The sequence below is a fragment of the Cyprinodon tularosa genome, unplaced genomic scaffold (assembly GCF_016077235.1).
Source record: "Cyprinodon tularosa strain WSP-4 unplaced genomic scaffold, ASM1607723v1 ctg12, whole genome shotgun sequence".
In the NCBI taxonomy this organism is placed as follows: Eukaryota; Metazoa; Chordata; class Actinopteri; order Cyprinodontiformes; family Cyprinodontidae; genus Cyprinodon; species Cyprinodon tularosa.
This window is the reverse complement of record NW_024038003.1, coordinates 2,167,550-2,190,105: the sequence shown is the minus strand read 5'-3', so window position 1 is coordinate 2,190,105 and position 22,556 is coordinate 2,167,550. Positions and strand designations below refer to the sequence as shown.

Genomic DNA, 22,556 nt, shown 5'->3' with positions numbered 1-22,556 from the left:
TTGTTCGTTTTTATCATGTGCTGGTGACAAGCAGCTCCTTAAAAATCTGGCAATTCACAGATGGATATATGTAAGCGTCATAGTGGAAAGTTGAGTGAAAGGGAGGGTGGCGGTACATACTATATGGCAAAAAAACAACAGGGATAACCACAGCCTTGTGATGAAAACTTGTCATTCTGGTTCAAAGTCAAGACAGCCTTAAGCAAAGATATTTTTGCAAGTTTAATGACTTATGATTTTAGAGTCCAGCAGGACTTGGTACTGTATTGTTTGCATGCAAAACATTTTTTAATGCATGGCTGCAGGCTATGGTCATAACAATTTAAAGAAGAAAATAACACTCAAAATAACACTGTGTGCAATAAATCACTGCACAGGTTAAAACACCTTAATGATATTTTAATTTATCGAGCTGTAAATTGGAATTTAAAGAAGAGCGACAAGAAAGAAAAAAGTAGGATGTAAAAACTGAAAATAAGAATGGAAAATATGACTAAACTTGGTTTGGAAGATTCAGTTAAATGCGTAAGGGATGAGGAGATGTAGAAACAGAATACAAACAGAAGCGTTGCAGAGAAACATATGTGCCGAAGTGGAAATATCTTAGTAAAACATAAATCTCTAATTAAAGAGCAAGTCAATGAAGCTAAAGCATTCTAGATTTGCATTCAGATGCACATGACTTGCTTGACAACAGCACCACTCGACTGTAATCTTGTTTATCATTGCTCAATACACAAAGACAATGTAATTCAGACACTGCTGCAGGGAAAACTTGGCCAAAGCTCATTGAACTGTGGTTTAGAGTAAACCAACACTGAGGCCGCATGTTCTGTTTTCATGTCTGGATGAATATGAGTGATGATCTGTGTCAAGATGACTGAAGGAGTCTTTGTCCATGCTCCACATGTGCTCAGACTGAGCATGTTTTTCTAGATGGGGAGCACGTGGTTTGAAGCTTGAAAGGCAAAAATGTCTGAATGAGTGAGAGGCACTGTGAGAAACCTGGAGAAGGAGGTAGAGAGAGGAGAAGGGGTAGGTAGGACAGAGCTACTTTGTCTACTGTCATCTGCTACCATCTGTTTCCACTTCTGACTAAGGCTGTAATTGAGAACACTTCTTGCATGAACAGGAAAACATTTCTATCCACGCACACGAAGAGAACATTTCTATTCTATAAAAAAAACAAGAGGAAAGGCGAAAATAAACCAATGTGGTTTCAGTGACTTTAGCTATATGATCCATACAAGTGCAAGCTAAATGAATTTTCCCCTACACACACACGCACACATTAAACCTCTTAGACACCATCTGGACGAGTCCTGGTTTGTGGTAACAAGAAGAGAGGACCACCATCTTTGTTCTGAGCTTCTGTCATCATTTTATGGCTGAAGCTTTGACCCCTAAAGTGATGGGCACACTTCAACCTACAGCTGGAAACTTTACAATAAATCTGCCATGCACATGCATATATGCATGCACCTGCAGGAGCTTAAATATCAATCTATCCCAGGTCTCTCCTAACCTATAAATGATTGAGCAGAATACCAAGACATCACAATATTGACAGTTTTCTTGTAATTCTTGTAATGCCATGTGTAGTAAAAATCCAAACAACAGCTTGAATTGGCGGCATGAATAAGAATAAAACGTTCTCAGCTGGGGTAGCACTACAACAGCCAAAAAAATGTTAAAGTAGGACAAAACCTACGGAGAAAAACTTATACATATGGCAACAATATAAGGAGGTTTTAGCCAAGTCACACTACTATAGATTGAAAATATCAAAGAGATCACAACTGTTTTTAATGATGAAACTGAACTAGTTGGACTCAAGGATCCAATGAACAGATTCCTCAGTACAATATTTCAAACAAAAAGCTATCACCAACCTCACAAATGAAAGTATTTGCTTAAAATATATAACTATCTGGTATATTATACATTATTAACCTATTACAAGCACAAAAAAAATCATATTAGTGTCTGTTGCACATTAGCTAACTGGGGCCATGATTGATAAACACACTTGAAGTACTCAAATACACATGTCTATTAAAACCCTTTATAGGGTACTCAGTGAAATCCTTTGAAAATCAAAATTTCAAGCCAATAGTGTTATTGTAATCCAGGACAAGACCTTGTTACATTTGTAGCATAAAAAAATATGGATATTTTGATAGCAAAAATAATGTAATAACAAGAAACACCAAGTTGCCCGAACATATTCAGACAAATAACAACAGTGCTTCTATAAGAAATTCACGAAAAACATCCTGAGAGTGAAAGAAACACATTTTTTGTGCTACAGCATTACCTTAGAGGCATTAATTCTGATACTGGCACTTAGATTTTTTAGTTTATAAACCTAAATATAATTGTTAACTAGGCTTATTAACTTTTGAACTTTACTTTATAATTTTTCAATTAGCTTTTTACCTTTTTTTCTTGACTTAGCTTTTTTTCAACTTAATTTACAGTAGGTAATATAAATTATTCAAGGGTTTATCTAATTGGTCAAATGCCAAAATAAGATGTACAGCCATGCAGCAGTATCTTTGCTGAATGGCTTGATGTAGATCTTTTGCTTCTAGACCTCACTGAGGGACGGGGGGGACTCCATTTGTGAGGGGTATGCAAGGGATCGAAAAGAGTAACTTGCTCTATAAAGGGTGAAGACAAGGGGAAACAGCCAGAATTAATGTCAGTACCCTTAAAAGCATTTCAGGATTTGCAGTTAGGTTCTTTTTAATAGGCTTTAGCATTTAGCATCTTACCAGCAGAGCCTTCTTGGTATTGGCATTTAGCATAAATCCAAACAAATTGGATGGATTGGAAAGATGAAAACTAAAGGCTAATATATAAAAAAGACACTCAAGCAGATTTCTACTGTCTTAAAATAAACTTTGCATTACAGTGTCTTGCGAAAGTTTCTTTCAATCTTTTGCCACATTTTAGGCTTTGACCAAAAGATTTAGTTCTGCCTTTGTGAAGAATCAAACATAAGTTGGACACAATCACTAAGTAATAATAATGATGAATTGAATCCACCTGTGTGTAATCAAGCCTCAGTATAAATGCACCTTCTCTGTGATAATATTAGAGGTTTGTTGCATCATGAAGAACAAGGAATACACCAAGCAGGATGGCGATACTGTTGTGGAGAAGTTTAACCACAGATTTGGATACAAAAAGATTTTCCCAAGCTTTTCCCAAGGAGCACAGTGCTAGTGATAATATTGAAATGGAACGAGTATCAGACCTCTGTGAATCTACAAAGACCTGGCGGTCCCTCAAACTTTTCAGCTCAAACAAGGAGAAGACTGATCAGACGTGCAGCCAGAGGTCCCATGAACACTGGATGACCTACAGAGATCTAAAGCTTAGGTGGAAGACTCTGTCCATAGGTCAACAATTAGTCATATACTGCGCAAACTGACCTTTATGAAAGAAGGCCATTTCTCAAAGATATCCTTAAAAAGTCTTCTTTAAAGTCAGCCATAAGCCACCTGGTAGACAGAGCAAATTTGTGGTTGAAGGTGCTCTGGTCAGATGGAACGATTCTGGCAACAGTGAATAAAAACGTTACGCTTGGTGAAAAAGCAACACATCTCCTCAGCCTGAACCCACCATCCCCTGTATCTAACAAGGTGGTGGCAGCATCACGGTTTTCTTACTTTTCTTCATCAGGTAAAATTGATGGGAAGATGGAATGAGTCAAATACAGGAGCATTCTGGAAGAAAACCTGTTGGAGTCTGTAAGACCTGAGACTGGGACAGAGATTTGTCTTCTAATAAGACAGTAATCTAAAACATGAAGTAAAATCTACAATGTAATGGTTCACAAATAAACATATCCAGGTGTTTGAATGGCAAAGTCAAAGTCCAAACCTGAATCTAATTAAGAATCTGTGGAAAGAACTGAAAACTGCTGTTCACAAACGCCTTCCATCCAACCTCACTTTGCTTCAGCTGTTTTTGTAGGAAGAATGGGCAAAAATTTCAGTCACTTGATGTGAAAAACAAATAGAGACATATCCAAGCGACCTGCAGCTGTAATCGCAGAAAAAGGTGGCGCTAAAAAGTATTAAAAATAAAAGTACAATTTTGTATCTTTATGTGGCAAAAGTTCAAAAAGTTCAAGGGGGGCGAATACTTTTAGAAGGCACTGTATATAAAATACAAAAGTTAACCCACTGCAGTTAAATTATTGACGGAAGTATGATTAACCTTCTAACAAAACCCTGTTCTTAAATTCCAAACTAATTTTTTTTAAAGAAAAGTTTGCCAAAGGCGCAATCAAATCTCAAATTAAGTTTGATGTAATATCAAGGAAGAGAGTGGAAAATGTATAATTTATAGATTAATTCAAAAACTTCCTACAATGACAAAAATCAAATTAGAAAACAATTATTGAAACAGCAACACTGCTTCAAAGAAAACCTTAAATGTTTTAAGTCTGAGCCGAGATAAAATGTTTGAAGTTAATCTAATGTGAGTGCTCGCAACACAACAAACATTTGATGAATTTCCTCTGAGTCTCTAACTCTGAAACACATTCTTGCTTTAAAATGTGTTCAGATGTTTTAAATCTCCTCAACCTCCACTGTGTGTATGAATAAGAGCCAAAACAAAACCAGCTTCTTCTTAATCCAAGTGCTTTCCACCAGAAACAGATGAAGAAGTAAAGACAGGGACCCAACTTTTAAATTGAATGAGAACACAAAGTATAAACATCTAATAGTTATTTTTGCACACAAACTGACAGCTATTGTTATCTGTAAAACTTGATTCAATTAAAAAAAACACACACAAGACAATGGAAGAAAAATGGATAGAAGAAAGAAGGGGGTGGAATAAGTGTTGGTAAATTACAGGCGCCTGGCAGCTAAACAGACCCATCTGTGCAGAGCTGAGAGCAGTCGGACATCACAGGACGGTCACACACATCCACCCACACAAACGCACAGAGCTAAACCCCTAGGGATTGGTGATTAAAGCATTTATGGGAATAGTCATTGAGGGATAAAGAGGGCTTTATAATAATGTCTTTGTTTATTTCTTTGTAAGCAGAGTTTGGAGTGGCTGGATTACTGCCATTTCCTGGTGAGCGACTTATTTCCCTAGTTGGCGAGTCTGTTTATCATCACTTATTCCTGGTGTAAAGCGCAGGTGGGTATGAATCAACTTTTTCGCACCCAAAATCTGCCAATGACACAAAAGCTCCTGGGCAGAAGACCTGAGAGCTGAAAATACAACTGGGAAATGTGTGGAGAGGGTCAAAAGTTAAGACTCCTTCTGTACTTTAGATCCCCTCCTCAAGAGCATACCATTCATGAATTCTTCAGACTATCCAGTGTTTATTCTCTCCAAACATCATTAACTTTCATAATAATAGTTAAAAACAAAAAAAACACATCGCTCCCCTCGCCCCATCAGTCTGAAGCTTGTCCGATTACTTTGAAGTGAGGCACAGATGTCAGATTGAGGTTTCAGTTCACCCACTCACAAGCTTAATTTAAAATCCATCCTCCTGCATCCATCTGATGACTACACCTACGTGGACATAATTGGCCTACAAACTCTGGCTTAGCAGAGGATGAGGAGTTTGGGAAAAACAGAGATAGCGCATGAGAGGGAAAAAAAGGCTGAGTAGCCTCTGGGGGAGTTGAGAGGCTGGGGGGGCTCCTTTTTCCAACATCATTAGGACGTCTCTGTTTTATGTCTCTCGTGAGGAGCAACCCCCGCCAAACGGTGACAGAAGTGGGTCGCTCCGCTCAGTCTCTGCCATATCCGGTCCACCACAACCTGGATTAACAGTGACCTGTGAGGGTCAAGTGTCCTTTTGGACTAATTCAGGTAGACACTGGTCACATATTAGTGGGAATTGGCTCTCACTGGGAATAATCCCCAGGATTATGGTTCAAAGGTCAACTAGATAATCCTCTGATATGAAACACAGAAGCTTCTCACAGTTATGGCAACTCCTCATATCTTTGTTGGCAAAACTGTAGACCATTAATCTTCCCTTGTAACTGTTTTATATTGAGTCATGTTACAAAAGCAAAATCTGATGTGTTGTTTTAGTCCATGTGATAGATATATGCAAGTAGAGCATGCATACATATAAAGTGGAAGTAAAGAAAAACAAAAGTTGGTTTAAAACCTTTTTTTCTAAAGACAGTGGACTATATTTGTATCCAGTACTATGCATTGTCCATTATTATTTGCAAAACAACTCAAGATCGGTTAATCTGTATTTTAATCCTTTGTAAACAGCAACTGAAATGTCTCAATATACAATTTAATTTGAATTTAAGTTTCCTCTCTAGCTGCTCCCCGCAAGGAACTTCCCACAACAAATCTGTTGCTGTAAAAACTTATCCACATTGAAATCACAAATTCAAACCCAACTAAATAGAATTGGTTTTATGTGATTTTTATAATTAATTTTTATCCTGTTTTATAGTGTTCCTGGTCATGTATTTTAGTGCTTTGTTTTAAAGATTGGTCTTATGACAACTCTAAAAGGACATAAATGCTTTATTTTACTATGATAATCACCATCAATAACATGCAGTAGGAACATTGTCCTCCCAGTGTTAAAACTTAGGCAGTCTCTAAACTTGTGCTGACAATCTATAAAATCTATTGCAGAGACGAAAGCCTGATCTTCAGTCTGACTCCTTCTGTCGTGCAGTCTAAAACAAGTAAAACATTTAAGTCAAACTTAACAGCTCCATCCTTCTTCATCAATTTCTTCAGCTCTGAAGAAATTCCATTACCCTGCTGAGCAAAATATCTCCCTAATCCTGTGACCAACACATATTTCTCCTTGTCTTGTGCTGTTTTTTCTTTTTTCTTTTTTTTTTACAGTAGAGATATGTTAATGTCTTATTTCCATGGGATTAAAGTGGACTAAGACATGCATCCCACTATAAAGATACAAAACAAAAAAACATACAGCCATAGAAATACTTTACTCAAAGCAAACTGGAGAAGGCATCAAGAAAAAGTCCCTGTGATCTGCTGAACTGTCTAACTCTTCCTGTACTGTTCATACCGTAAAAAATCAGCCACAAAAGCATGTTTTATTTAAGCCTTTAAAATAATATAGCCCTATCAAAAAGAAAAAAAAACTAGGCATGTAAGTCACTGTTTCTGCACAATATTCCAAAATGTTAAAAAACCACAAAATTTCTTAACAAGGTAAAGTTTGTTCCGCATAGAACTATTTAGATGCTATGATTGTGTCACATTGTAAATGTAAAGTATTAAACCTAAAATGGCTAAATTTAAAACTGTATCCATGTTTATTCTAAAAGCCCATTTACATTATTTTGAGTGTGAAATCTAAGAAATAATTTTAGTATTGAGAAATTATTTTTAGTAATACACTTCTTTACAAAAAATAATATTTAATTAAACACTTATTTCCAACCTCTTACTGCCAAAATATCCACATAATCTCAGTCCGTCTCACCATAATATTTATTAATCCTCTACATTTTTTAATAGGACCTGCGGATTGAAAGCTGTTTCTTTTTTACATCTACATTTTTGGAAGGGAAAACTGATTATTAACCAAGAAAATCCATTATGCTGTTTTCTCCATTATACAGCACCCTGCCCTAGGCCCAAAACCAGCTAAATAACCACAGATGTACTTAATTGCATTCCCTACTTACTGCCTTCATGCATTGGCAGAACTAACATCACTCTCTCTTTGCTAATTAATACAAAAATGTGGGATTAATGAAAAGGAGGTTAACACCAACCTTAACGCTTTGTATTTTTTTATCAGAGGGTTGAGCCTTATCAGACATGTGAGATAATAAACTGAATAAAACTTTAATTATTTATAGATTTAATTGAGATTCCCTATTGACGGGTTTCACAGAACGTACCCTTCTTTGTGTTTTTAAGTGTGCATGTGTCTACATGGATGAACAGAAGGATTGTTTTCTTTTTTTTTCCAAACCATGTTGGGTCAAAAGGGTGAACTCTGTGATCACAGGATGGCTGCTGTGGGGCTGCATGATCAGTCGGGTCTGTAGGGTTACAGCCCACAGTCTCCAGCTTTCTATCCTCTTTAATCAGAATTACAAACAGGAATCACGGAAACACTGGCTTGGTTGAGCATGTGCCATCATGCATGGTACCATGCAGACACCTTTATATGTAAATATTACAGTAATAAGCTTCCAAGTCTTTCAGATTGTCTGGCATTCCCATCTACCGCCATCGACTCAACAAGGTACAAAAAAATTTTGCTGGTTGTAACATCAGGCCATTTTGACTTATTATCCTCTCAGTTTAATATCACAGCAGGATGAGGAATTGATAATTCACCTTCTTTAATAAATAATTATAGTATACCCACTTGGAGCAATCGCTATCCATTGAAAATAAACACTGACCTCATTCAACCAAAATAAGAGGCAGAATCAGCTTAGTGGTGGAAGAAAACCGGAAATGCCTGTGAAACTTGTCTATACTTTACACTGAAAAAAATTGGGGTACCATTTACTTAGAACAAACTAGGTAACTTGTTCCATAAAAAATATTCCTTATAAATTATATTCAATAAAATCAAATTAGATTTTACTAAGAAGAGTTGATTTAACAAACAAAATCAGGTCAATTTTACTACAAAATTATCAACAAATGATGTAATTCTGTTTTGCTAGTAAGATGTATTTCCTGGTATAATTAATTTAATTTACTTGTCTTTTTGTGGATATACTGTACTGTAGATTTACAAATCATTTCTGAGTAACACATTAAATAAAAGGTGTAATTTTGAAGTAAAGGCACTTACATGGCGGCACGCAGTATATTTTACATAAAAAACAAGGTAATATTTACAGGACCAAAAAGTCCAGTTTTTCAGTGTATACACTAAAATTTATGAAGTCTATAACTTAATTTCTACTGCTGCTGCTAATTTACATTTTGGACATCACAAAACCTTCAGGTGACATTCTTAAGTATTTTTCTGTTTAACAAAAGAGGTGTGTCAATAGAAACTATATCTTTACAAATGTTAATGGAACAATCATAAAGGAATTGACCTCAATGTCGACATTTCATGAGGAAAAATAGTAACAATAAATGTAATTATTTTATTTTTATATTTGGTTTTAGTTGGAAACTAATCAAATCATGTATTTTTTGTCCAGACTCACCACAAAAAAATAGGTCACCTTTATGTTTTCTAAATTATACTGAATCTTTTATCAGAGATATTGGTCAATATGGAGCCATGGGAATATTAAAGAATGCATGCACAAACATCCATTGTATGACCCAAAAACACTCAGGATAACCTTAAACACCTGATTGCTTGAGAAAGCAACATGACTTAGCTCTGCTCACTTAAGCGGAGTCTCAGCAGCACCAAAGCATGTAACCGCATGTGACATCTTGCAATTTAACATACTAATGCTAAAAGTGGAAGACACGGAGGAAACACAAAAATCTGGAGGAAACAGAATAGTCATTCAACAAGCTATGGTATTATACTGATATAGAGATTTAACTCTATTGAGCATAGCCCTAACGTTGTCCTCCCTATTTTTCCTCTGTATATTGCTCTCCTCTTTTTTGGCTGTCATTTTCTGAGTCATGGTGCTTGCACATCAGACTCCCCTGGTCCTGGTACATGAAAAAGGCCAGTTATGCAACATCCCCAGCATGCTGCTCTTCTGAATACCAGAAACCTTTATACACCATCTTCTTTTACGTAAGAATATTTACACCCCTTATATTGGTCCCGTTTACTCCATCCTAAAAGTTACAGCCCCATTAGGAATTGATGCTTCACAGCCGTCGTGTTTTCAGCATAGCAGAATAATATGAAAAATTCCCCCCACCAGCGCCCAAATTTAGCAACAGCCACTTAGACCCCTTTGCTCTCTGAACTACTCCCCAGTTTCCCAAAACGGAAAACACAACATAATGGATTTTATCAGACATAATTCTGCTAACAGCTCCAGCAGAAAGAATAGGATGTGTTTGTGTGTGTGTGTAGAGCAGATACTCACCCCTTCAATAGGGTAAGCCTCCCAGCCGAGGTCGGCCAGTGCTGACATGGAGTCTAGCAACGTAACTGCAACAAGACGGGATAAAACAAACATATAAGCTGTAATGTTCATGAAGAAAAAACACATATATGTTGTCATTAGTTAAAAAATAAGGTTTCATTGCCATCTACACAAATGCTTTAGAATGTTTCCATGTTTCATATGAGGGGTATGTAGGAGTATGGCTACAGTGGAATCACAAGTAGTTTTGCCATTTATTTTTAACTTCTATATTAAAGTGAGTGTGTAGCAGCTGTTATAGTTTGAGAGGAAAAAAGATAGTGAATGAGAAACCTTAAAAAACAGAAAACTGCTTTATTCACCAGTAAATAGAACATATTATACTGCCAAGAAAACCAACAACAAAAAATATATTTGAAGTATATGTGGTTAATATTGGCTTTTTGCAGATTGCCTACCGATTATTCTTCAAAGCACATAAAAAGATTTAGAACACATTTTTCAAAACAATTAAGGTTTTTTTTTGTATTAAGTCTTCTTTAAATGTAAAGGCACTACCTCATATGGATGATTAAAAGTCATCTGACATTGCATCATAAGGCAGCCTACTATGGTAACCACAAGAAAATTAAGTTAAAAAAAGACTATATGAAACAAGAGTTTAAAGGAGAGACAGACTGATAATCTAGGTTTTTTTTTTCAAGGGCAAAACTCGTTATAAGTGCACATCCATTTTTATCCTCCAATGTTTCCAAACGCTTTCTTTTGACCGTTTGTTTTTGCTATTAAATTTTGCATAGGTTGGTGGATTTATTTAACTTTTCCTGTTTGGCTTATGAAAGTCAGGAGCTTGATGGAGAGGCCTCGGCAGCATCCGGCCAAGCTTCCCTCTTGGGAAATTATGTTGTTGATCAGCCACAAAACTTAAACTGCACTGTTGCAGATGTGGGTGTAAACTTTGATTTTAGTGATATTTATTCCTTGGATTGCCCATACTGCAGCAGCACCACATTTAGTGGGAGCCAGCGTAAGTACGATGACCCAATCATCACGACAGCAGGTCAAACTTTGGGATAGATTTTGGATTAACCTAGTCAAAGTCACGGCTTAAGTCCAATCGAAATGATATGGGAGGGCTTTAAAGAGGCTGTTAATGCATTTGGAATATGACTGAATTAAAATAATTATTCAAAAAGGAGTAAGGAAAATTCCTGACTCAACAATAACTTAAAACTGCACCACAGCCCTTTACAGCAACAATCAGAAAACCGATTAATTAGGTGTCTACTGTTTCACATAAGGCCAGGTTCTTTTTTTTAGGCATAGCACTTTCTTACAGAGCAATTAACTATTTACAAACTGCATTTATAATTTTATTTGTAAGAGAAACAAAAACATTTCAATGACAAAATAAATTACTTGGCTGATTTTGACACTTTCTAAATTAAAATTCATGTTATAATAGAAGCTAAATTAATTTCTTTGCTTCACTAAGCTGAACAGACTTATCCATGAACCAAATGTGACACAAAGCACAAATAGGAAAAAAGTTGCTAAAGCATAAAAGTTAAAAAAAACATGAAACAAAGAAGCACAAAAAACCTGTGGAAAGCATTTTGAAATTCTGGTCAAATTGTAGAGAGGGGGTCAAGGCTTGTGTGTGCAGCTTGTTATTATCTGTTAAGGTGAATGGGCTCATTCCTAATCAACACCTTTGACCTTCAATATTTAATCAGCATCCATCTGCAGAGTCTGCTGCTTCCCTCTTACCTCAGTATTTCTCTCAATGGCACACACTCTGATTTCTCCTCGGTAATTTATTCTCCATTAAAAATCTGAGGGCCAATATCTTCAACTCCCAGATCTTTGATCAAAGATGTAATGCAATTTATCAGACAAGCACTAATCTAAAGAACACTTTTGCTGATCTGACAAAGCATTGATAGAGACTTAAAAGTGAGATTGTTCTGCTGATATATCTAATTACCTTTTTGCTATATTTTCTCTGCTCCTTGAGCTCATGCTGTCATCAGTAGCTTTTTTTTGTCCATCACATCATGACAGCAGGATAGGCTGTGATGCTGGGATTATATACTGTAAGTACATGTGCATTATTAGTTGTAAAAATGTCACTTCGTATTTGTGCATGTGTCTGCGTGTGCTCGCGATAAAAATCACATAAAATCATATGCTTGGTATAATGAAGCAGACTTGCACAGTAAAACTGAGTCCAGAGAGCAACAGATTAAATGAGAGGGATGTAACCATCATAGTGGAGGAGAGATGCTGTGCAGCGAAAGGTCAGAGTCGACCTCCAGCCGCTGCATGTATTAGAGCAGCTAAATACCATTTAGAGTGTTTTTCTCCAGTTTCGGGGCTTCAGATTGACTTGCTAAAATGGGAAATAATAGTCTAATCATATGTGATTTTAAAGAGGGATCCTGGTATAATAATCTGTCGAGGATACACTTAAAAGAATTTAGGCTTGTCAGCGGGTTTTCATGAAGCTGTTGAATAATTTTACAGATTACAACTCATTCTTGCAGGAAGTGTATTTAAGATTTAAATTGATTAGAGAAGAATCTGCAGTATATGGCTCATATAACGACTTTAAACACATTTTTTCTCATCTTTAAGGTTCATGTCGTTACATAAGGATATTCATTGCTTGCTTTCCCCATTGCAGCAACATTTAATTTCGTAGATTACGCACTAATAGTGAAATAAAAGAGGATCTGATATGTGTGTACCTCATTACGCAACAAAATGTTGAAGACTGAAAGTTTTGATTTTGTTTAACTAGTCATTGTTTTGGCAACTGTTTTAAAAAGTAATTGAGTCTGTATAAATCTTTCATTAACTCTCTACTGCTGTCTGACTCTTCTAGTAAGTGCTGTACTGTCTGTTACTTCCCTTGCAGTTATGTCTAGTAATAAAATGTATTAATCAGGTTATTTATTCTGCCTCCATTAAGAATAACCAAAATGCATTAGGAAGGACTTCACGTGCAAAAGAGACAATAATATACTGAACTGCAGATTTAATAATTATAACACTTTACTAAACTAAAATCCAATCTGCACCTTCAAGTTAAGTGTGAATTCTTTAGAAAAGCTTTTTTTTCCTCTAATGCCATATCTTAAATCCATCAGCTAACCTTAAGTGCTACAAAAGTCGTTACATATTCAAAAGCCATTTTGCAGCCTGTTGGGAAATGCAGCTGTACATAAACCTACACATCAACACTTTTTCTCTACTCTTCACACCTATCATCAATAGCACTTATTACTTGTAATCAATGATTGGACTCATCAATAATGCAATACCTATGGTTTACTGTCTGCTGACACAGCCAGTATGCATATACCCTTTGTTTGTGGCTTTGTGTTTGCTACCTTGTGGTGACAGTATAGGGCCAATTTCCCAGGAATATGCTAATTTGTTGAGACTTAAAGGTTTTTCTTGGGTTTGGAGTTAGGTGTGAAAGTTAGGTTCAGGCCATACAAATAAAAGAAGCCCTGAACAAAAGTGTTTACTTTTAATTTTTCTCTCTCATTTCCTGTGTTTTTGTTGGAAAGCTATTAAATAGGAACTGTAAACCTGGACAGTGATGGAAGACTCCATTGAAATTCACAGAGCATTCGGCTGGTGATTCTGAGCTTGGATTTGTAAGCCAATTTGGTACCTTCTTGTTAAAAGGGGCAAATTGTGTGTAGTCTAGGCAGTTTGAGAGTGTCCATAAAAGGAAGAATTTTTAAGCACCTAGGATGTAGGTAATAATGAGACTAATTAATTAAACAATAATTATATTAAAATGAAATATTACTTGTATTGCACTTTACAAATGTATCTCATCTCAAAATGCTTCAAACAAAACAAAAAAAAATAATAATACAACAAAATAATTAAAGGTTCAGTTAAATAAAAAAAAAAAAAACATAAAACATGAGAAAGTTGTCTCTGTGTGCTGATTGCCCTCCTCCCGCTACCGCCCTTCATCACCTCTCACTGATCAAGAAAGAGTCGCAGTCAGATTTAGAGCATAATCTGGATTTATCTCCATCAACTCTTCCCAACAGCTGCTTGACCCAGTGTACATTGAAGGAGAAAAAAAATGTTTGCTACAAGTAAGTGATGCACAATTTAAGCATCATGTTCCCTACCTTTACAAATATTGTGATGAATATTCTCATTTGGCTTTCAATATTCTATTTTTAATTTCAATAAAACATGCCATAATACTCAATTTCAGTCATCTGCACATTGATTTAGGCAAAAACAAGTTTGGACGTGTTTTGAATCTAGAAAACCCTCTGAAGATCAGGCCCTTAATGAGTTACTGAAAAAAATAAGAAAGATGAAAAACATGATGCAAGAAGCCATTTAAATGAGACCAGATTTTCCACAGAGGAATGTTAGAACATGTTACACTTCATTTACAATGTGAGAGATAGGACTTTAGCTGATAACAGGAAGGCTGGATGTATTACCACAAAGCTGCTGTTTTATCCCTTTGAGCTTTTAGATTCTCTCATGAAACTTGATGGATTTGGAAATGTTGGCAATCATTTCAACATCTCTAAGTTAAGGGGATGATTCGGTTTTTTATTTTTTACATAAGGTCAAACTGAGGATATTTTCAATAACAGTTTTAATAAATGTGGGAGACAGATTTGCAGTGAGTTTTTAGATAAGTGAAGAAATCCTCAGAGAAGCTGATCTGACTTTTCATTTAACTGGTTAAAAGAACTCAAACTGAAACCCCCTACTATAGAGTAAGACTGGCTGATGCTATCAGCTTTATTCACAGCATCAAAAATGTTTCAGAGCCTTTTAATAGCTACCAATATCTACATGCCAGTGTATGTGTGAAGAGTTGTGAAGCATTAGCAAACGGTCTTGAAATTCCCTTTAGATATGACTTTAAATAACCACAGTCATATAAGGCAACTACTTAACATCCAATATGCTTTGATTCGTAAAGAGAAGTTCTAAAATTTGCTTATGAATTTATTAACAAAACACCAAGATCAAAAATCTGCAGCAAAATTTCTGATTTCGGAATATCTCTCTAAAAATCTAAAACATAATCCCCAACTACAACTGGCTTTGTCACTAAAACATCTAGTAAACATCAGTAACATCTAGTAAACTTGCTTAGCAGCCATATATTACATGTAACGTCCACACTTTAGTTTCTTTTGAATCATGGACAAACATTACTTGCATTTTCCCAGGCTTTTACCAAAGTAACTAAACACTTAGCTCTGTGGATGTACACATGTGACCTGCTTACTGCAAAGGCTGTTTGGTTACAGAGAGACAAGCTGTCTGATCGATTTTCAGCATCAAACTGTGAGGTTTACATTCTGGGAGTGAAAGATGAGGAGGAGGTGGGGGTGGATGGTGTGAACCTTTGAATGACGAATTCCTCTACAAATGCTCTAAATATCTGAAACCTCAACTTCCAAGTGTCTTTTTGTCTCCTCGTCTCCCTCTGCGTCTATATTTCTACTCACGGCATCTTCCTCTCTCTAGGGTGTCTGTGTCTTCCAATTTTAGTTTTCTTGCTCTCTCTTTCTTTGTACTCTACGTCTCTCTGCCTCTCTCACTGGACACCCTCCATGGATTCAGCTGGGCCACGAGAAGCTGCAATCCACCCGCCAGATATTAAACAAAGCTGCCAACAGCCAGACTGGCACACAATAAAGCCAGGATGCTTACACACACTCAGACACACAAAACATGGTGAACACACACCTTAAGTCTGTGCCAGGGCCACAAAGACAAAGACAGCTCAATAAGACCACCACACAGCCGCGGCACTGAGCACAATATGTGACTGCATAATGAGTTCATTAGATCTTTTTTTAATTTAAAGCAAGGACTAAACATAAGCAGGTAGAAATTTAGAAGCAAAATATACTAGGCTCATCATGCAAGACTTTAATCGTTTCCATTTAAATGAAAGGGAGAATTTCTCCTTCTTCAATACAACTTGCTTTTGCTGCAAGAAAATGCTAATGAGAACTTGGAGTAATCAAGGTCCTGCAATGAAAAACTTCTGCTAACAGAAAGATTTAACGGAAATGTAAACACATTGCTGAGTATTCATTTTGAGTTAAACAACAACACAATAGTGTGTGCTTTGCAAATAGCATGAGTAAAGTCATTTCCATTAGCTTGTGTATCATGGTCTTCAATTTTGTGCTGTTTTTCTCAAATAAAAAAAAACATATATTACTTTAGATTTCACTTAACTTACAAACTTTCTACCCCTGTTATCATTTTTATGATGCACTAAATTCGACTGAATCATTTAATGTTTTCATATTATAGACAAAGCTGGATTTTATCTTCAAAATGAAACATTTTTCAAACAGAAATAACATTTTAAGTTGAGCTAATGATCTCAATACAGGAAGGAGCACAAATAAAGGTACTTGAAACATGGTGGTTGAGGATACCAATTGGGCTTGTCTTATTAGGACACCCACCCACCCCCATACACAGACTAAATGTCCAGTGATTAGCCAATCACTTGAAACTAGAACCATGATTGGTAATGACACAAGTTAATATAAACCTTTGGACCAGTCTTCTGTGATTAGCATGAAATCCCACTCTCACATTGTTATACAGTGATTTGAAAACCATGTGTGATATCAGGCAATAAAACTACTTAAACTGTTCAAAATCAATTAGTCTTCTCATGTTTTATTGCTTTTGGTGAGATTATTAGGGTGTTTAGTAGAATGAATAATGCTTTCACTTGCTCAATTTTACCACCTTACAACACAAGAAAATCATAAGACTTAAACACCTCAAACCCGTTAAGAAACTGCCCCAGTAAGCATTCAGACACATTTTTAATATCTCTGAATATTCCCACGATACACACAGACCTTTCTCCCTGCTTCTTTCCAGTGTGAGTGCAGTTCAACAGGCGCTTGTGTTGTCAGGGCAACAAATGAGTGGATGGAGAGAAGGATGAAGAAGTGGGAGGACTTGAGCCCTGAACTTTAGCAATAAATGGGCATCGTACCAAGACAGCTATACTCTCTGTCTTTTCATCAGTCCACTCTCCACTCATCCAAAAACCACTAGAGACACTCAATCAGTCCTCAAGCTCTTTCATTCTGTCCACACTCTCATCTTCTCTTCATCTCGTCTTATTGAAGCCGTGTATTGCAGCATATCTCACCAATCTCAAGTGACTTTTGCTTTATGTGATATTTTGTCAAAATTAATCCTTTTTTTTCAACCAAAAAAGTAACAAAACATATATAGTAAGTTTTGAAATAATTTAGAATATTGACAATTGTGTTAGAGCAGCGGTTCCTAAACTTTTTTCGATTTGCACCCTCTTCTGTGTCCCTAGGCTGTGTAACTAGGTTGATGCACCCTCAATCTGCCCCAGTTTAAAAAAAACAAAATACTTTTTAAACAAAACAAACCTTTTTTTTCTAGCAATATTAAATATGCTCTGTTCAATCATATAACCAGTTCACACATCAAAAAAACGAAAAAAACAAAACAAATTATGGCTAAAATTACAACCCTGTCGTTAAATCAAATTAGAACAAAATTTGAATTAATTTGTAATAAATTTACACACAGCATCCACAACAATATTGGATTTTCAGGTCCAGCAAGAGAAGGAAAGAGACACTAGATCAGTCAAACCTCCTCAGAAAACCTTAAATGTTGCTGGAGGTGGATTCACACACCAAAAAAGATAACCTATTTTTGCGCTGCAAGCTTAATTATCGTGAGATCTGAGTTTTCAGTCTGATAACGATTCCATCTTGAAAGACTCCTGCTAATAAGTCCGCCTCCGAACAACCAACGAGTCAGACCAATGACATGCCAGCACTGTTTATTGGGGCGGGACATGTAGGAATGACAACAGTCAGAAGGGCCTTGCCGTGGCATTACCAACACGGCTACTCTGGAGGGCTCACTTGTAGATACTGCAATTTTCAGGTTTAGCTAAAATAGCAACTATTTCTCATTTAAAAAAAGGAGATAAGAAAAGAACTTTGTGCATTTGTTGATGGCAAAGATGTCTGCGCTTTTCTTCCGACAGGATTTGGAAAAAGTTTAATTTATAAGCTTACGAAACTTCACAATTCTGGACTACGGTGGCCTGAATGTGTATTGTGGAAGGCGGGTACTAGCTGGCACGTCACCAAATCAGCTCGAAGTATTGTACAAAATATCCTTCATTTTCATGAACAGACTGAACTCAACTCACTTCTACACATATCAACCTGGCTTCTGCCAGGTTACAGCAAATAATAACTATAAATAGTTAAACTTGTTTTGTGTCCAATATGGGGAGAGAGAGATAGAACTTTGGTGGAGGTCGATAGATTAACAATAACAAAGAGCAAGCGGCGGCCTTGATAAAGCTGTTATTGCTCAGATAAATTAAAAAATATTTCTCAGATTTTTTCAAAGTTATATTCAGCAGAAAGACCTGGCCCCACTTCTCAGATACTCTCATCCCCCATTGCAAGCGGTTGCTGGTTTCCCTGTTCCTGTCTGAATACGGGTAAAACTGCATCTTTGTAATGAACTGCACCTATCCGAATCACATTATCCAATGAAACGTATTACAGCTCTGTGCATGAACATAGTGAAGAAATTGCATCTACCTCCAATTTTCCCACCAACAGCAGCAGTGTGGGCATGATGTGCTCATCGATGTAGCTGAATCAGAGTCACAGCACCATAGGCATCGCTGTTTGTTTAAAGCAGAGGCCACAGACTGCTACAACGCATCAAGGGATAATGATCTCTATAATGCATCTTAATATGAGGAGTAGAAAAGTACTTCTTCCAATTAAACACATATACTGGGAATAAATTGTTATTTGTTTAATAAAATTACAGTTTTAATTAAATTTTTTACCAGGAAAATGTGTGTTTAAACATCATTATTGTGTGAGGAAAATGTGTTATTGTGTAATTTTCAGATCGCCATTACATTTTTGTCTCGTGCAGCCCTGGGAGTACACACACCCCACTTTGGGAATCCCTGCAGAGAAAATAAACAGATGCAAATCAAAAGATTTTCCAGTTATAAGCCTAACTGGATAGTGATTATCATTTATTTCAAATTTAAGTTTTTAAAAATATGTATTTAAGATGTGGTTTCTCAATATATCTTAAGTACATTTTCACACCAAAACGTTGATACCCATTTCATTTTCATTGGGAATATTTTCTTTTAGGAGAAAAACAGAATCTAGATTGATTTCAAAGGAAAAAATATTATTACAGCCTAATGGCTTTTTGCTAACTGAATCTATTTATGAATAATTTAATTAACTGAAATTAAATTCTAATTCTGCTTTGGCTTTGATTTACCACAGTGTGCACAGCTTTCCCTCTTATATGTTCTCTGAGTTTTTGTAAACCTTTGCAAGAAAGAAAATTAAATTTCAATTTGGCCAGGACTAAACTAAGAGAATTAAAATCAATTATAATAAGAATCGTGCTGGGAAATATCACAGGGGCTTATATCTATTTACATAAGACGCATGCAGATTACGGAGTGTAAAAGCTGATTCTGCTGAAGAAAATTCAATTAACTTTTACCTTGCACGTATAAATGGGGGTGAGCTTTCACAATCATTAGTTGTCTGGCATACAGCTTACAAATCATAAAATAAAACCTCTGTTAAGACAAGATATTACCTTCAATTCTCCTCAAAGAAGTCTACTCACATAATACGATTTTATAGGTTTTCTACACCATTAGCTTAGCAAAGGTGCAGGTTACAAAGGTGTTTTAGTTAAATTAACACACAAATATAAAAACCCTTTTGGGTTTTTTATATTTATATTTGATTTTTGTGTTTCATGCATTATTTTCTTTATTTGTTAGTAAACAAAGGTGTTTTGTGTGAATGAATCATGATAAACATCATATGACCAGAGGTACGAAGTTGCATGAGCGCAATTAGTAAAAACAAGTAGAGGACATAAATATTTATAATGTCTAAATGATAATGGAGCCCAGCATGTAAACAACACCCAGCAGATGTGCGAAAAGACATGAAAAATAAGATTTATTTTTCTCTTTGGTTAAACAGTACAATATGTAGTAAAAAAAAAAAAACGTAAATAGCTCTATAGTAGTATAATACATGTATTTCTTTTTAAGTTATTGTAAACACAGAGCAACAGATTTTTAATGCTAATACATACATTTCTTATGCTAACAAGTTTAAGACTTTCTCATATGAATTGGGGTTTATCTTATTTCTGTATTGCTGCAAGGGTGAATTGTATGCAGATAAAATATACAGAAAAAATGGCTGCTGCTTTATAGTGTATGAAACAGTAACTTTGGTTCTACAATGAAGATCGTAAAAGTTACAGAGCAACGTTTCAGCTGCTCTTTAATCAGTTCTACAACATTTTAATAGTTGTATAAGAACAAGTCAACAGCAGGCACAGACAAAATGCTTCAGAAGTCTATTTGTTCCTTGGATTGGCCAGTTATGTGTGTGTTCAAATATATATTTATGCAAGCTATTAATAAGTCAAAACACCATAATTAAAAAAAAACTACATTACACATAATCGAGCCGTTTTCATGCTTCTAATGCGCCTCATAATCTGACAACCAACATCAGAGACCAAAACCTGAGTTAGGTCAAGAATTCGACTAAATGTTACCAATCTTTGGAAAATGTCATGATCTGAAGCGGATCAGAAATGCTACTTCGAAATGCAGGACTCAGCAAAATATTAAAGAGAGTATCTGGAGGAAGGCAAAACATGAAAATAAATAAAAAACATATTGGTTACATAGAAATCTCCATGCATTAAGTTTGAAAAACCACATACAATAATAACAGCTGGGCAAGGAGTAGATTTTCCAGTCAATTCCAGTCAATTGTACTCCGAGCTAATTTGTTATCTGTATTTGAGTAAAAAATGCCTATAATTTGGTTAAATTTCACCCAGACACATTTCCTGTGCATATCCTAATCTGACAAAACATCTGTGGGAAGCCCTGGATCAAACCACATCCACAAAAAAACACCCTCATCCACCCACCATGTTGGTACACTTCTGCTGTCTGTGCTAAAACCACAGATCTTTTAACAATGTGAAGTGGACCTAAAAATACAGGTGCTGGTCATAAAATTAGAATATCATGAAAAAGTAGATTGATTTCAGTAATTCCATTTAAAAAGTGAAACTTGTATATTATATTCATACATTACATACAAACTCATATATTTCAGATGTTTATTTTGTTTAATTTTGATGATTACAAATGACAACAAATGAAAATCTCAAATTCATCATATCAGAAAATTAGAATATTACTGAAGACCAATAAAAACAAAGGATTTATAGAAATGTTGGCCAACTGAAAAGTATGAACATGAAAAGTATGAGCATGTACAGCACTCAGTATTTAGTTGGGCCTCCTTTGGCCTGTATTACTGCAGCAATGCGGCGTGGCATGGAGTCGATCAGTCTGTGGCACTGCTCAGGTGTTATGATAGCCCAGGTTGCTCTAATAGTGGCTTTTAGCTCTTCTGAATTGTTGGGTCTGGTGTATTGCATCTTCTTCTTCACAATACCCCATAGATTTTCTATGGGGTTAAGGTCAGGAGAGTTTGCTGGCCAATTAAGAACAGGGATACCATGGTCCTTCAACCAGGTACTGGTAGCTTTGGCACTGTGTGCAGGTGCCAAGTCCTGTTGGAAAATGAAATCTGCATCTCCAAAAAGTTGGTCAGCTGCAGGAAGCATGAAGTGCTCTAAAACTTCCTGGTATGTGGCTGCGTTGACCCTGGACCTCAGAAAACACAATGGACCAACACCAGCAGATGACATGGCACCCCAAACCATCACTGACTGTGGAAACTTTACACTGGACTTCAAGCAACGTGGATGAAGTGCCTCTCTTCTTTTCCTCCAGACTCTGGGACCTTGATTTCCAAAGGAAATGCAAAATTTACTTTCATCAGAGAACATGACTTTGGACCACTCACCAGCAGTCCAGTCCTGTTTCTCTTTAGCCCAGGCAAGACGCTTCTGACGCTGTCTGTGGTTCAAGAGTGGCTTGACACAAGGATTGCGACAGCAGAAACCCATGTCTTTCATACGTCTGTGTGTGGTGGTTCTTGAAGCACTCACTCCAGCTGCAGTCCACTCTTTGTGAATCTCCCCCACATTTTTGAATGGGTTTTGTTTCACAATCCTCTCCAGGGTGCGGTTATCTCTCTTGCTTGTACACTTTTTTCGACCACATCTTTTCCTTCCCTTCGCCTCTCTATTAATGTGCTTGGACACTGAGCTCTGTGAACAGCCAGCCTCTTTAGCGATGACCTTTTGTGTCTTGCCCTCCTTGTGCAAGGTGTCGATGGTCGTCTTTTGGACAACTGTCAAGTCAGCAGTCTTCCCCATGATTGTGTAGCCTATAGAACTAGACTGAAAGACCATTTAAAGGCTTTTGCAGGTGGTTTGAGTTAATTA

The 22,556-nt window shown here is 36.3% G+C and overlaps 1 protein-coding gene across 2 annotated transcripts in view; it reads right to left on the bottom strand.

The window, feature by feature from the left end:
* The window catches only part of epha4b (eph receptor A4b), a 125,149-nt gene that overhangs the window by 89,965 nt on the left and 12,628 nt on the right, over positions 1–22,556 (bottom strand). For both annotated transcript variants that reach the window (XM_038270944.1, XM_038270954.1), the window contains exon 2: positions 10,047–10,111. In XM_038270944.1, coding sequence (XP_038126872.1) covers positions 10,047–10,111 — 65 coding nt within the window. The remainder of the gene's footprint in view (positions 1–10,046; positions 10,112–22,556) is intronic.